At 36.9% G+C, this 15,560-nt stretch overlaps 1 protein-coding gene across 4 annotated transcripts in view; it reads left to right on the top strand.

Moving 5' to 3' along the window:
* Positions 1-15,560, top strand: part of MYO1B (myosin IB) — a 158,491-nt gene that overhangs the window by 124,192 nt on the left and 18,739 nt on the right. For all 4 annotated transcript variants that reach the window (XM_036237858.1, XM_036237856.1, XM_036237857.1 and 1 more), the window contains exons 16-22: positions 2,666-2,866; positions 4,193-4,419; positions 6,902-7,102; positions 8,760-8,853; positions 9,689-9,838; positions 13,463-13,531; positions 15,246-15,332. In XM_036237858.1, the coding sequence (XP_036093751.1) occupies positions 2,666-2,866; positions 4,193-4,419; positions 6,902-7,102; positions 8,760-8,853; positions 9,689-9,838; positions 13,463-13,531; positions 15,246-15,332 (1,029 nt within the window). The remainder of the gene's footprint in view (positions 1-2,665; positions 2,867-4,192; positions 4,420-6,901; positions 7,103-8,759; positions 8,854-9,688; positions 9,839-13,462; positions 13,532-15,245; positions 15,333-15,560) is intronic.

The raw sequence follows: 15,560 nt of genomic DNA, 5'->3' as shown, positions 1-15,560 counted from the left end.
CTGCACTCCCATGTTCATTGCAGCATTATTTACAGTAGCCAAGATATGGAAACAACCTAAGTTTTCATCTACAAATAAGTGGTTAAAGAAGATGTAATATAAATATATGAACATTATTCAGCTGGGAGAAAGAAGGAAATCCTGCCGCTTATAACAACATGGATAGACCTTGAGGACATTATGCTAAGTGAGATAAACCAGATAGAAAAAGACATACCGTATGATATCACTAATATCTAAAAAAGCCAAACTCATAGAAACAGAATAGTGGTTGCCAGGGTCTCAGGGCCTCAGGGGAATGGGGAAATGGGGAATATGGGTCAAAGGGTATAAACTTCCAGTTTCACGTAAGAAGATTAGGTTCTGGGGGTTTAATGTACAGCATGGTGACTATAGTTAATGCTGTATTATATACTTGACAGTTGCTAAGAGAATAGATCTTAAGTGTTCTCACCACAAGAGAGAAATGGTCATTTTATTAGTGATAGAGATGTTAGCTAATTGCTATGATTATGTCGGTAATTATTTTGTAATGTGTGTATCAAATCAATAGATTTTATGCCATAAATTTAATGTTATGTCAGTTATATCTGAGTAAAGCTGGAAAAAATTTTATAAAAAAATTTTTAAAAACACACACAAAAACATGCTGTTCAAGTTAAGAGTTAAGATAAAGGACAACCTCAGAAGCTGAATTAAGTAACCCTCCGGGAGTGGTTCTGGTACAGACCTGGCATCAATTCAGAAAACGTATGCAGGGGTTGTTGTGTGTGTGATTTTGCAATTGGCCACAGACCATGGGATATGTCAGGTGACACAGTATGTGTGTATGTATAGGAAAAGGCTTAAAGTGTAAAAAATTACTCTATAACTTTTAGCAAACTTTCTGAAGCATAAGATTTTTTTTACATCAAGTTTTTTTTTACTATAAACGAATTGATTGCAGGAAAACTGATTTGTGTGTAAAAACCTGGAAACTCTTGTTTTATGTTAAGGATTACTATCAACCCTGGTCTTGATAACAAAGTAATTTGAAATAATGCATAAACTTTATTGTCCTACAGTCTTTGCTGTCATTGGTAGGTGAGTGCTGTGTTTCAGGAATGCAGTCACAGGCTCTAAATATCCAGCAAATCACTTTTGAGTCATCTTTAACAAGTTATTTTGGAAATTATATAGTTAACCAGTATTTTTTCTCTCAGTATTCAAGGAATTCCTGAAACCATATCTTTGATTAAATTGAATATTAAAAAATAATATGCAAAGCATCACTATTTTTCAGTGAAAAAGTAAATTTTGTTTTGAAAAATCTGAACACTGTTGGAACATGAATACTAATATTCTACTTAAGCAATTCAAAACTCTAGTGTGAAATCCAGAAAACCACTAGATTTTTTTGAGAATTTTTTCTGGTAAATTTTGTGACCATGGTAACTTGCTGTGGGAAGTTTAACTTTTAGAAATCATGACTACTGCGTTTTCCTTCGTAAATATAATGTTGCACTTATTTCTCTTTAAAAAGAAAAAAAAAAAAAAGAATAGTTGGTAATGCGCTTATTTTAACTAGATTATCTCAGCCAAAAACTCCCTTGCATGTATGCTGGAAGAAGCTCATGTTCAGATAGGAACTTGGGTATCAAAGGAAGTGTTTCCTTCCAACATCACCTAACAATCCTGTTTATTCTGGGGCTGTTAAGAACACACTTGATTCCTGAGAGTCCATACTTCCCCTGGATTTTGTGTGGAATGAATAAATGCTGGTCAGAGGATGTTACAGCCTTGTGAGGAAAAGGGGAGAGGAACAGAGGGCTTTGCCCTGGTGGAAGTGGGCGGGGTTGATGGTCAGAGGAGTGGACTGTTTTTTTGGGGATGGAGACATGTGGGCCTGCAGGGGCAGCTGAAGGAACAAAGGAATGGCACCTCTATTTAGCAAAGTAGAAGATTCCTGATTCAGTTTAACAGGTCTGACTGCTCTTGGGGTAAATATGATCACAGGGTCTGAATACAAGACAAATTCTCCCTCATGTTTAACATCCAGTTGGAAATTTTATATGGAAGAAGAACTTTATTCTAAACAAATATTCTGAAAACACAACTTGATTGCACTGATCGTTAAAAGCAGCATCCCAAATCACATATTTTTTTTTTCCTAGAAAGTAAACTTTATTTTGAACACATGAACATCTGAAGCCAATTTCCTTCTCAAGCCTTGAATCAAATAATGGCCTTGGAAGACTGTTCTGTGTGTTTCATGACCACATGTTATAGAGATTGTATTGTCACATTAGTTTCTGACTTTCAGATTTGTTTTTGAATCTTTGAGGTCTAATTTGCCTTTTTCTAACATATGAATTTCAGTCAATTGTTGGCTAAGATGGCTGAGGTGACTCCTAAGTCCTGTTCTATGAGGGGAAGCCATTTTGCAGGGGAGAGAGAGAGCTCTGTACTGTTCCCAGCTTCCCCTTCCCCCCACACACACACCTGGGCTACTGGAAAAGGGCTGACTTCTGTGGCTTTTTGTTACTTGTTTTGATTCTCAGCTTTTTGTTAAAAAGGAGCGGAATTTTCTTGTGACTAAGTTGATTGTGTTTAATGGTGTAATTGGGAATAATTATTAAAACAATACAGTGAGGAAGGAAGGAAACTTTTTTTTTCTTTCTCCGAGAACACAAATGGAATCCTGGCCATGCTGGACGAGGAGTGCCTGAGGCCTGGCACGGTTACCGATGAGACCTTCTTAGAAAAGCTGAACCAAATCTGTGCCACTCACCAGCACTTTGAAAGCAGGATGAGCAAGTGCTCTCGGTTCCTCAATGACACGTCCCTGCCTCACAGCTGTTTCAGAATTCAGCATTATGCCGGCAAGGTATGAGGGAACCGTGAGCACCCAGTCAGGCCTGCAGAGTTATTCCTTCTAGAAGACTATGCCTCAGAGATGGCATTCTGACCACTGCCAACTTATGGCGATAAATTGAGCTGCTAAAATATTAGAATCAAGGGAATATAGTCAGTAATATTGTAATCACTGTGTATGATGTCAGGTGGGTACTAGACCCATTGGGGGGATCACTTCATAAAATGTATAAATGTCTAAACACTATGCTGTGTGCTTGAAACTAATATAATATTGAATGTCAACTGTAATTGAAAAAAATTTTAAATAGTAAAATGAGTAAATGTTTAATAGAAATAGAATCTGGACTATGTTGAGCAAAATCTTGTTAATACTCGTAGATGAAAGGAAAGCCAGTGAATTTAATGAAAGAATTTTAATGTGTTTTTTAAAATCTGTTTTATTATTTTCAAGCTCTAAGCTATCCTACAAAAAAAGATCTATCGATGCTAATAAAGGGGATTTGTCAGTAAAAATTACAAGTCACTAAAGACTTATAATAGGTTTTAAAAGCACAAATCATTTAGCAAAAATAATGAATTCTTAGATTGAGATTTTGAAATGACACTGGGGAAAATATTTACTTTTTTAAGTACTCATTTGCTTAATATTTGGGGGAATTAATTTTATCTTACCTAATATATAAAGATAGTGTTAAAAACAATTTTGAGAATAGATTAATCTTTAGAACCGTAAAACATTGTTTGGAGTTAATATCCCCTTTCTTATGAATATGGTTGCAAACTTCAAAGGGAAGAAAATCTCAATTATGTATTTTCATTTAGTAAAAATGAACTATACAGTATCTGAATTACCTTTAATTTAAAATGTTGGAACTTGATATTTCATTGTTTTTTTCCTTAGCCTATGTTAATAAAAGATACTTTTCTGGTCAGTTTGGGATGCCTTTAAAAATGCAGGGTTATATCTATTTTATTTCCCCCTGTCTACTTTTCAAGAGACTAGAATTGGCACATGCGAACTAAAAAATAAAACCTCAAAAATTTGCTCAAACACACAAAAAAAGAGAAAATCCTTTGAAAATGCTATGATAACATTTTTTGAGTTTATTCTTGCAGATCCTAAAGGATAATGGGATTTATTTTGAACTCTTCTGTGATTTAGACAGATGGAATTTAAACTTAGAGGCTAATTCAGTATTAGAGTGTGACTAATGTGTTGAGGATTTGATGGAAAAAGAAGAGGCTGCAATATATATAGTCTTGGGATATTTTTAACAGTTGTTTGATGTTCTAGCATGCAGTATGTCAGTCGTTGAGTCTTATGTGTTGCTCATAGGTACTGTACCAGGTAGAAGGATTTGTTGACAAAAACAATGACCTTCTCTACCGAGATCTGTCCCAAGCCATGTGGAAGGCCGGCCATGCCCTCATCAAGTCTTTGTTCCCTGAAGGGAACCCCGCCAAGATCAACCTGAAAAGGCCTCCTACAGCAGGCTCACAGTTCAAGGCATCCGTGGCCACTCTGATGAAAAACCTACAGACTAAGAATCCAAACTACATTAGGTATTTCTGGCACAAAAAGTTTCTGACAGTTCGAATGTGAAGGGACTCTCAAGGAACATCATTTTCCTATTTGCTTAAATCTGTGTAGCCCAAGCAGAGGATAACTAAAGTACTTGCAGGTCAAATAATATGATGTCTTGGGTTTGCTTAAAAATACTCCAGTGCCCCTTCCTCCTTCCAAGTAAGGAATTTAAAAAGGGGGTGAGGCTGGAAGTGTGGCAGGGGATAGGAATAGATACTCAATGAATTTGGGTTGTTGGCACATAGGGGCTCTCAACTTTCTGTATTTTTTTTAATAACAAGAAACACTGTAAATATTTTTTGGGTAATGGTTTTGCATAAAACTTTTGTTGGTTTCATTTCAGATTCTTATTATATTAGAGCACTAAAGCAAATGGAGCTTTAATATTCTGGCGTTAGGAAATATGTACCTCTTTCTTTCTTGTAGGAATTACAGGCCCAGGGAAAGTAATGATTTCTAAAATAATCTGAATTTTTTCACAGCAAGAGAAAGGACTCCTTTAAAAGTATCCACCTTCCTTTTTTTTTTTTTTTTTTTTTTTTTGCTTCTATGACATCTTAGATCTCAAAGTTCAACTAGGATTACAAGTAGCTATATGTGTATTTGGTGAACTAGATAATAGAAGGTGTGTGTCTAATGGGTCACATTTCATAATATTGCATTACACCCACACACACCTTCTATCATTGTCTTTGAAAATTCAGCTATGGGGAAAGGGCGAAGAACATTTTTGTGTTTAGCTTCTTTACCTAATGTTATATTGGTAACGATATAAATAGGCAGAATCCCCTAGTTTGATTACAATCAGGTTAGAACGTATATTAAGTAAAAATTCTAGTTTTAAAAAAGATAATCAGGAAGCTCTTTGTGATAAGTTGCTTTTCTTATTCTCAATTGAGTGGATGTCTCTTTAATTTTTTTTAATTCTGTTTTATTGAGGTGTAATTTACATGAGGTGATATGCACAGATCCTAGATGAATGGCTCAATTATTTTTCACCATTGTATACACTTCGGTAACCACCACCTATGTCAAGATAGAACTTTCCATTACCCCAGAAAGTTCCTTTATTCCTCTTTCCTTTTAGCAGTTTTAATGTGTCTCTAGGAAGTCTTAATAAACTTCAAGGTTGCAAATATATTATCATATGTTTTTCCAGAACCTATAGTTTCAGATTTCATATTAAGATCTATATTTTTTAATATAGTCATCCTGTTGTTCTGCCATCTTATATTGAAAAGAAAAAGAAAATCTCAGTCTTTCATTCATTTGACTTGAGGCTTTTATTGAAAATTAATTGAATGCATGTATAGGAGTCTAGACCTAAACCCACTAGTTCCACTGATCTGTTTGTCTGTCCTTAAGCCAAAGAGTGGACATTATTTTTTTAATGTAAGAGGAAAAGCATATAAAACACCATGGCCAAACAAAGTAAGTTTTAACTGTCCACATATTACATGTGTGTGTGGAATTTATTTGAGGTTGTAGCTAGGCAGATGCAAACACCAATATTTCACAATGTATTAATAGGATACAGAAATTGCTGTAACTAAATCCAAAAATAACAATGGCTTAAAGAAGACATTTATTTCTTATGTAACTTGTAAGTATAAAAATTCTAGGGCTATAGAGCAGCTCCTTCTATTTTGTGGTTTTGCAGTTTCCAGGATGTTTCCCTCGTCCACATGGTCAAAGATAGTTCTCCGCCATGTCAGAATTTCCAGGAGCTGTTAGCAGAAGATGAGCAAAGTGAGAGCAAGTCCCTGTCCTTTTAAGGACACAACCAGAAGTAGTATACATTACTTCTGCTCTGATCCTAGTGGCCAGAATTTCAGTTACATGGCCACACCTAGTTGCAAAGGAGGTTGGGAAATGTCTTTCCTTGGGCAGCAAAGGCGGCAGATACAGGGATATAGGGAGAGAGCAGTGTTTTTAATCTTTTTTATTGAGATGTATTATATACATACAATATAATAAAGTGCATGAGGCTTAATTATACAACTTATTGAATCTTAATGTATACACCTATGTAACCCCATCCAGACCAAGGTATAAAACATTTCCATCATCCCAGAAGGTTACCTGGTGCCTCTTCCCTTAGATCTCTACCCTTAACCTCTTCCCAGAGGTAACAACAATACTGATTTCTAACTATAGATTAGTTTTGCTTGAACTTCGTATAAATGGGATCATAAAATATGTATTCTTTCATTCAACAAAGAGCGAGTGAGATTTATCCATGTTATTGAATGTATTATAGTTGATGTACATAGTGTTGTGTTAATTTTTAGGTTTTTATAAAATGATTTGAAATAATTTCAAAAGAAATGACCAGGTTTCTCAAGAGTAACAAATAATTACTTCACCACTAAATAAATATATATGATACCTTATAAAACACAGACAGATAAATCCATAAGAGACAGAGTTTAAAACTTAAAATTTTTTGCAATCTTTTAGGTGTATCAAACCGAATGATAAAAAAGCAGCACACATCTTCAACGAGGCTCTAGTATGTCATCAGATCAGGTATCTGGGTCTTTTGGAGAATGTCCGAGTGAGGAGGGCAGGCTATGCCTTCAGGCAGGCATATGAACCTTGCCTAGAAAGATACAAAATGCTTTGTAAACAAACATGGCCTCATTGGAAAGGACCAGCAAGGTAAAAAATTAATCATATTTAATAATGACATTTTAAAGAATACAGATAACATGTTGGTCTTTTCACAGGTTCTTAGGCGAAACATTCTACGAAAAGTTGGATGTAATCTCTGTTTTGCACCCTTTTCCATCAGGATACCATTTTGTGCCGATTCTTGATTAATTATAGAAGTCTTGATTTTCTTTAAGGACAAAACAGGGCTTATCGAATCCACATTTGGAACTTGTGTGTCAATAAAATTTCTAAAATAAGTAAGTCATGGCAAGTTAGGAGGATATTTGTAATTGGTAAATATATTTGTGTAGAATTATAGAAGGGTGAAGTTAGAGGCATCTTAGATCGCTGCTCTCAGCTCACCGCCCTCCACCCTCCGGAGAAATAACCCCAGAGAGCGTTGGTGGATGGGCATGAGGGTCCCACTTTACCCAGGTCTGTACCAATGGAGAAATAATTACAGGAGCAAACAAAGTCCAAAGTGTTAGTATTATTGCTAGTAAAGCTACATGGATGGGGGAATATGGCAGAACTCGTGGCCATATTCTCTCTGCGTGTAGAGAGCTCGCAGAGTGCTGGACCACTTGCAGGCCCATCCCAGGAAGCAGCCCCTGTGAGTTCTCCACACGCAGAGAGAACGTTAGTGCTGGGGGGTGGGTCACTGCCAAAAAGAAATCAGATTTTGCCTGTGTAATGACCTGTCTTCTGCTTTCGCCAGTCAGAGAAGGTGCCCCTTTTCTGTGGGCTATAGACGCCCTCCTGAATCCTACAGGAAGGCCATCGTGCCTGTTTTAAGGGCTTAGGCAGCAACTTGGGGATTTTTTATTTCACTTATACTGGTGTTACCTTCACATTCTCACTGGGCCTGGCCTGTCCCAGGAACCTCAACAGTATTAGATACTCACCCTGTGTTATAAGAAGATAAACTCCAGACATATGATTTGGTGTCTGGTGCACAAGTCAATACCTAAATAACATAGGATTTGGGTTTCAGTTCCCACTGCTAATTTCCAGGGTATTATGGGTAATATGTACCGTAATACACAGAACATGTGTTCACTCCCTGCCTGGCACTTAGTCCATAGGTTGGTGGGGTGAAGCGAAGTTTAGTTTTAAAGACTGATGTTGAAACCAGGGTCCAGGATGGAGTGGTCAAAGCCAAGTTCAAGACTCACTCCCATTATATAAGGCCCATGTTTCATTGTACCTCATTAGTCTGGCTTTTAGCACTATCTCTCCAGCCCTGCCCACAATCTGAGGGGCAGGAGCAATGTTTAAAATGTTTCTAAGAATTAACTGAGTGAGTTCAAAATAGATCTGAGTTTCTTGCACAACCTCCAGGCTCCGATTGGTACTCGTTATGGATATATTTGGTACAAGTATTGCCTCCGCTAATGAAATCAAGAAATTGGCTTTCATACCACACTTTCTTAGACTATGTAGTTCTGAACCCAAATTTATTTTTGTAATGTTTATTGGATTTAGTTTAATTTGTGGAATTCAGTCTTAATAATGTTTTGATAGAAGGATGCTTGTTGCAAAAGCAATTATACTTGGAAATAAAGCTATTTTTTGTACCATTGAGAACCTGATATCATGATTTAAGATAAGATAAACTATTTTTGTAACTCAGAAAACTCATTGTTTTTATTGGTTTTTATAGGGCTGGTGTGGAGGTTCTGTTTAATGAATTAGAAATTCCCATGGAAGAATACTCCTTTGGTAGATCAAAGATATTCATCCGAAACCCAAGAACAGTAAGTAATCAAAACCTTTATACTTTGAACTTATACTATAATTACACAGGCACATTCTTAAAGGATATTTAACTTTCTGACATTACTGAGATGCTACCAAGAATGCCACATTCTCGTATTTATTTGCAAATGTCTAAGAGAATGGGCAAATAAGGGTAAAGGATAATGGAAGAATGTGTATTTTTTATGAAATGTCAAAGTCTTTTTATCAGATAGATTGTACAAGAAAGAAACAATAAAGAAACTTTTTATACAACAATAAAACTTCCCTAATTCATAGGAATTGGTGGTATATTTCAGATATTTGTAATATCTGAAATATACAATAATTTAAGGAAAGGCAACTCAATTATTTAGAGGTGCATGAAGGCACTTAAATTAAAATTTTTTAGAAGTTAAAAGGTACACTTAAAATTATACTTAGTAGAACTCCAAGAAAGTCTTTTTCTAAGTGAATAGGCTAGAATGAAGTATAATTGGTCTAGTAGTTGATTGGTAATTGGAAATTTAGAGAATTTGGAAAGTGTTAAAATTATTTAAGAAAAACTTTGCAAGCATCTCCATTTCATTAATAATCACATCCTCACAGATAATGTAAAGGCAGTTCAGCCCTTCTCTGATTTGTCATAAATGCAGAATCACCAGAATCTGAATTCATCAAAATAGTTTTCGCATGGGTTTTTATCCATATTATCTCTAATTAAGGCAGTTAATGATCTTTTTTTCCAATGTGGTTGACTCCAACATTATAATATTTTACCTCCTGAGGATATCTTTCTCATATGCCAGGAGTATTTGATAGAATTTTGAAAAACCACCTATCATTTCTTATTAGTTATTCAAATTAGAAGACCTGAGGAAGCAAAGGCTTGAGGACTTGGCCACTCTCATTCAGAAGATTTATCGGGGGTGGAAATGCCGCACACACTTTCTGCTAATGAGAAAAAGTCAAATCGTGATTGCTGCCTGGTACAGGAGATACGCCGTAAGTCCCCAGCATTTTTAATCTGCAACAATGATACTTACTCGCAAACGTTTGTTAGATACTTAACATGTATGTCATTTTTATGTATGTGATTATCCCAACAACCTCATGAAATAGGTGTTCTTATGGTCCCTTTTATTAAAGATGAGAAAACTAAGGCACGAACCATGAAGTAACTTGCCCACAATCACACAGCTACGCAGTGGCAGAGGTGGAGTCTGAATCCAGGACAACTTAAGAGCTCAAGTTCAGTATTCCACACTGCCTCCCACTGATATAGATATAACAGGAAGTATACATCTTGAATTAGGTCATCAAATTGAAAGAGACAATGTTCTTTAACGCTTTGACTATGGTAGGGTCAATTTTCCAAAATAATTAGCTGTTCTACATTTATTGTAGCAGCACTGAAAATGGCTTTAATCCCAGAGAAGTAATGCCACAATTTAGTAGAATTTGGAGTTTAGTTAAAGGGTTAGATTTCCTTTAGTCCTCCAATATTTGGCCCTATTAACTATGGGAAAAAATTCAATAATAAAATAATTCTATTTAATGGATATGGAATTTCTTTTTGCAATTTCCTTTCTCACTTGATTATAGAGATGTACCTCAGGTTTGAGGGCATCCTGAAGGTTTTTCTCGAGGCTAGCTTGAACTTGAGTTGTGTTCTCACAAAATGAATTTCAGAGATAAGAACACTGCTTCCAAATGCTTTTTCACTCTATACTTTTTCACTAGCAACTGAGTTGGAAAATGAATTAAATTTGTAGTCAAATCTCCTTTAAGGTTTTCTTCCTCTTTTTTAGCCCTTAGAGAAGCTTTGGTATGAGTCAGTGTAGAATCAGAATACAACATATGCTGACCTTTCTCATATAATACATTTTAGTGTATTATTTCCAGCTTTTAGAAATTAATGAGATTCTGAACTGATTAAGCTAAGGAAAAATTAGCTTAAAAGGATATCTTAAAAATTTCTTTCTCTAGTTAAAAGAGTATAAACAGCAATACAAATGTTAATGTATGAACTTATCCAGCTATCTTAAATGATAGATTTATTCATATGTATTCTGCAAAGGCCCAGAGGACTATTGTCACCTAGCCTGGCTACACATGGCAATGACACTTGGCTCTTCCGCAGATTCATAATACTGTACTTTCTGTTTGCTTGAGAAAAGGAAGACCAATAAATAAATAACCAATCTTTAAGGAATTCTTATCATTTCTTTTTTGAGATCATTAACATCCAATTTAGAAGTGTAATGAATTTATCTATCTTGAATTCTACAAATATTTGAAACACCTATTTTTCAGGCTCTGGGGATAGCAAGGTGAACAAGACAACCTAATTTCTGACCTCACAGAGTTTTATATTTGGTGAGGGACAGTATGCAATTAAGCAAATAAATAATCAGAACAATTACAGATTGTGTTAAATGCTAAGAAGGAAATAGAAAACTGAGGTAAAGAATAATAGGAATCTGGCATATAACTTTAGTTATGATGGTCAAAGAAGACTTTCTGGAAGGGGACTACTTACTTCATCAGAAGGATAAGAAGAAACCGCTAAGGCAAAGAACCAAGAATAGCAAGTGGTATTTATATCCATCTCCCCACCCCCCAGTATAGAGCTTTTGTTTCTCCATGTTTTAAAAATAAAGTCACTAGATGTATCATTAATTCATGATGGTGAGAGTTACAAGAAATATTAATTTGTAGAATGAAAACAAGTAATAGCCTAATTTGGGGGGAAAGTATTAATTTTGCTCTAGTATTATATCGATTTCAGAATTTGAACTAAATACCTCACCCAGTTAACTAACATGTTTTCCAAGCCAGTGATTAAACTCAGTATTTTCCCTCAACCAGATAACTCAAAGATTTTCTGGATACCCATTTTCAGTTACTGATGCTTTTAAAAAACCATATTCTGTGATAGTTCCTGGTTCCTTGAGATGAATTTTACAGTGGGATGAAGTTATTTTCAAGCCATTTGAGAATTAAAAAAGAAAACATGGAGGCACCAAATGGATGTCAGAAGTGATGATCAGATATTGTAGGAAACGTTTGTTCTTATAGCCGTGGAATATTACTCTGTGAGGAATCTTAGAGATTTTCCAGCTCCTCATTTGACGGAAAAGGAAACTTAGGCCCAGAGAAGGTAGTGACTTGTCCAAGGTCCGAGTGTCCTCTTTGGCCTTCCCTCTGGTATCCTCTTTTTTTTTTTTTTTTCCTGCTGCCCAGGGGTCGATAAGTCACCCTCCATTTCCTTCGATCTCCCAAAATGTAGCCTAGAGTCTTGGAAGGCATCTCTTCCCCCTCAGAGAAAGGGAGCTGCAAAATCTAGGCATTCCAAAGTGTTAAGAGTCACAGCATGACTTTAGCACTCTGAAAAGCTATGAAATTTCGTGGCAGATGCCCACATTCTAATGAATATTCCACGGTAAATACAGTAGAAGCTCTCTTTTCTAGGGATAGTGTTCCAACTGCTTCCACTCTCTCAGGCATCCACCCTAGAGATAAGAAATGCAGGCTTCTGGGCATTGAGTTTGCTGAGCCAACTCTTGGCCTGGAGCCTTACTGGGTCTTTAAGCTTCCTCACTTGGAAGTAACTTCTGCTGCATCTGAACTGCCTGCTGTGCCTGTATGTCTCCTGGGACCCTGTTCCCATTTCATACAGCTGACGTACATCCACTCTAAGTCCTTGAGTGCTTGGGTGGAGTTGGATTCATGTTTATATCCTCATGGGTAAATTAAAAGGGCTGTATGTAGAGTAGGAGCTCAATAAATAAAGCTAAGTCAATTGATAGACATTTACTTAAATTTATTAGCTGATTTCCCAGCTTGAGGTAGAGTAAAAGCAGCAAATCTAGAAAGAACTGGGGACGTGGAGGCTGGCCCAGGCAGGGGCATGGTGAGATGTGCACAGAGAAAAGAGAACACAGAAACACATGCAGAACTCAGTGTGTATTCATTCTTCAATATGCAGCGTGTATTCATTTAATGTGCGTTTACAAAGTATCTGCCATGTGTTGGACCCTATGTCATATGACAACATAATACAAAGAAGAGATGTTGATAATGGTGGGTCCTGAGCCATGTAAAAATTAATTATATTTAACATCCTTAAAACATACTTTGGATTAACTGTACAGACACACCTCAAAGATACTGTATGTTCAGTTCCAAACTGCAATAGAGTAAATATTGCAATAAATCGAGTCACTAATTTTTTGGTTTCCCAGTGCATATAATGTTTACACTATACTGTAGTCTATTAAGTGTACAATAGCATTATATGTAAAAAAAAAAAAAAAAAAAAAGTACATACCTTAATTTAAAAAATAGCCATCATTTGAGCCTTCAGTGAGTTGTAATCTTTTTGCTGGTGAAGGGTCATGACTCAGTGTTGATGAAAATATAATATTTGCAAAGCACAATAAAACTAGGTGTGCCTTGATAATTTTAGATTTATTGATATTTTGATTTCTTTACATATTGATTCCCAGAAGAATATGAGTGGTCAAGAGTTAAGTGCACTAAGTGAACAAATACTTTTCAGTCCTTGCGGTATATTTATTAGATATATCAATAGAGCTGCTAAGATCTACCCCTTTCATTTTACAGCAACAAAAGAGGTATCAACAGATAAAGAGTTCTGCCTTGGTAATTCAGTCCTATATCCGGGGCTGGAAGGTGAGTTTCAAAGAAGCGAGCCTTATTTATTTGCGGTTTTTAGGTTCTTCACAAAGGATGATGTCTTAAGCTCACCCTGCAGGGGAGAGCTCCCCGTCTCCTGTTTACTCTGTAAACAGTCAGGTGGAAAGAATAAATATTGTGGGCCAAGCTGGGGCCCTGGTGACCGTGTCTTGGCTGCTTCCTTCTAACCAGCTTTCTTTTCAAGAGCTTTGTTCTCTGAGCAGGAAGTCCTTGAAATAATTCCATACATGATTTCAGTATCCTCTTGCCTTCTGTTTATGAGGGAAGCTGTAGTCCAGAAGGCTTGTTATATTATTGCCTTCCCACCTGTGAATCCTGCCAGGCCTCAGCACTCCAGCCCAGCACTGCCCATAACTTACCAGTAACTGTCTTGCTGGCTGCCCCATAATGATCAAAAGATCCTAAGCTGTGGCTGTTCTAGTGGGGTGATCTAGTTCCAGATCTTTCCTGTCAAGGGGTTAGCAAACTACAGCCCACAGGTCAAATTTAGCCTACCTCTTGTTTTCGTACAACCTGAGAGCTAAAAATGTTTTGTATATTTTTTAAGCATTGTTAAAAAGAAAAAAAGACAAAGAAGAGTATTTCATGACATGTAAAAGTTATATGAAATGATAATTTCGTATACATATATACACGAAATACAAAGTTTATATAAAGTTTTATTGCTGCACAACCACATTCATTTATTTTATATCTTGTCTGTGGCTGCTGCAGTGTTACAATGGCAGAGTTAAGCACGTGTGTCAGAGAACATGTGACCTGCTAAGCCAAAAAGTTGTACCATCTGGCGTTCTACAGAAAAAATTTACTGACCTCTGCTCTGAGTCATAGATACTTCAGGGCCTGTTCTGACCACTGCCCCTTGAGAGATTTTGTTGAGTAGGCTGGATCCAACGGGGCTACTCGAAGGTAGTTCCCAGGCCCAGACCCCTTCAGAGGATAGAGCCCTGGGCCAGAAATCCAGCAACATCAACTGACCTGTGTCTAGGCCTGCGAGTAACCCAAGGACTTGGTAATTGTCTCACAGCAGATGCCAAAGTACAACTTTGAGCACGTAGAATAAGTGAAATTGCTGCCTTCCTTGACCTAAGTATTGAGTCCTGGGTCCAGTCTCCAGTCTAGAGACATCAGAAGCAGGATTCAAGGTCCACTTCCAAGTCGGGGATTCTCCTGACACCCACAAAACCAGGTTTTAGCGACTACTGGATAGAAGCCACTGGTTTTAGACCAGTGGGAATTATATTTTAACAGATTTTTAAACATCTTTTGAATTAAAAATACAGCTATAGTTATATCCCTGGACAACAGTAATAAAAGTGATAAAATAAATTTGGAGGATAATTGGAGATCTTCCAACCTAATTCTGAAAATGGCTCCTTTTATTCGATATACACCAGCTTACATTGCTGTCTGTGGTCACATTTGTTTCCTGTCACATATTGGGATATGGGAGGCTGCTGTTCCAATCTGGTTTGGGGGCTACTCCTTTGTGCTTCATGATGTTTTCATTTACCACCTTCTCATAGTCCCTTTTGGGCTAATAAGCAACATCTTTTCTTGATTTAAGCTATTAATTTTTTCACTTGAGAATGTGTATTATGACTGTCTCTTCATGCGTTTTTTATGTGAATCACTATGGATTCCAGTTTTTGGTTGACTTTCTCTTTTTCTGGGTGATTCTGCACCTCAGGCCCGAACAATCCTGCGGGAACTGAAGCATCAAAAGCGCTGCGAGGAAGCTGCCACCACCATTGCTGCATATTGGCATGGTACCCAGGTAGGCCAGAGACCACCCCAGGAAGGCAGGGGTTCGGAAGTAACGAGTGGAACAACGGATCCTCTCGGACCCTCTCCTTTGGGGACAGAAAATGTTTCACTGGCTTAAGCTACTGAGCACGCATTTGCCTCTTGCTCTTTGCAACGTTTTGGTGTGGGGCGGTGGCACACGCTTTTGCGTTTAGCGTTTACTGTTTGTTGGTGACCGGTGTCTTTCTTCTTTCTCCAT

The sequence above is a fragment of the Rousettus aegyptiacus genome, unplaced genomic scaffold (assembly GCF_014176215.1).
Source record: "Rousettus aegyptiacus isolate mRouAeg1 unplaced genomic scaffold, mRouAeg1.p scaffold_m13_p_2, whole genome shotgun sequence".
Lineage (NCBI taxonomy): Eukaryota > Metazoa > Chordata > Mammalia > Chiroptera > Pteropodidae > Rousettus > Rousettus aegyptiacus.
The sequence above is the reverse complement of the archived record's forward strand: the minus strand, read 5'-3'. Positions and strand labels throughout refer to the sequence as shown.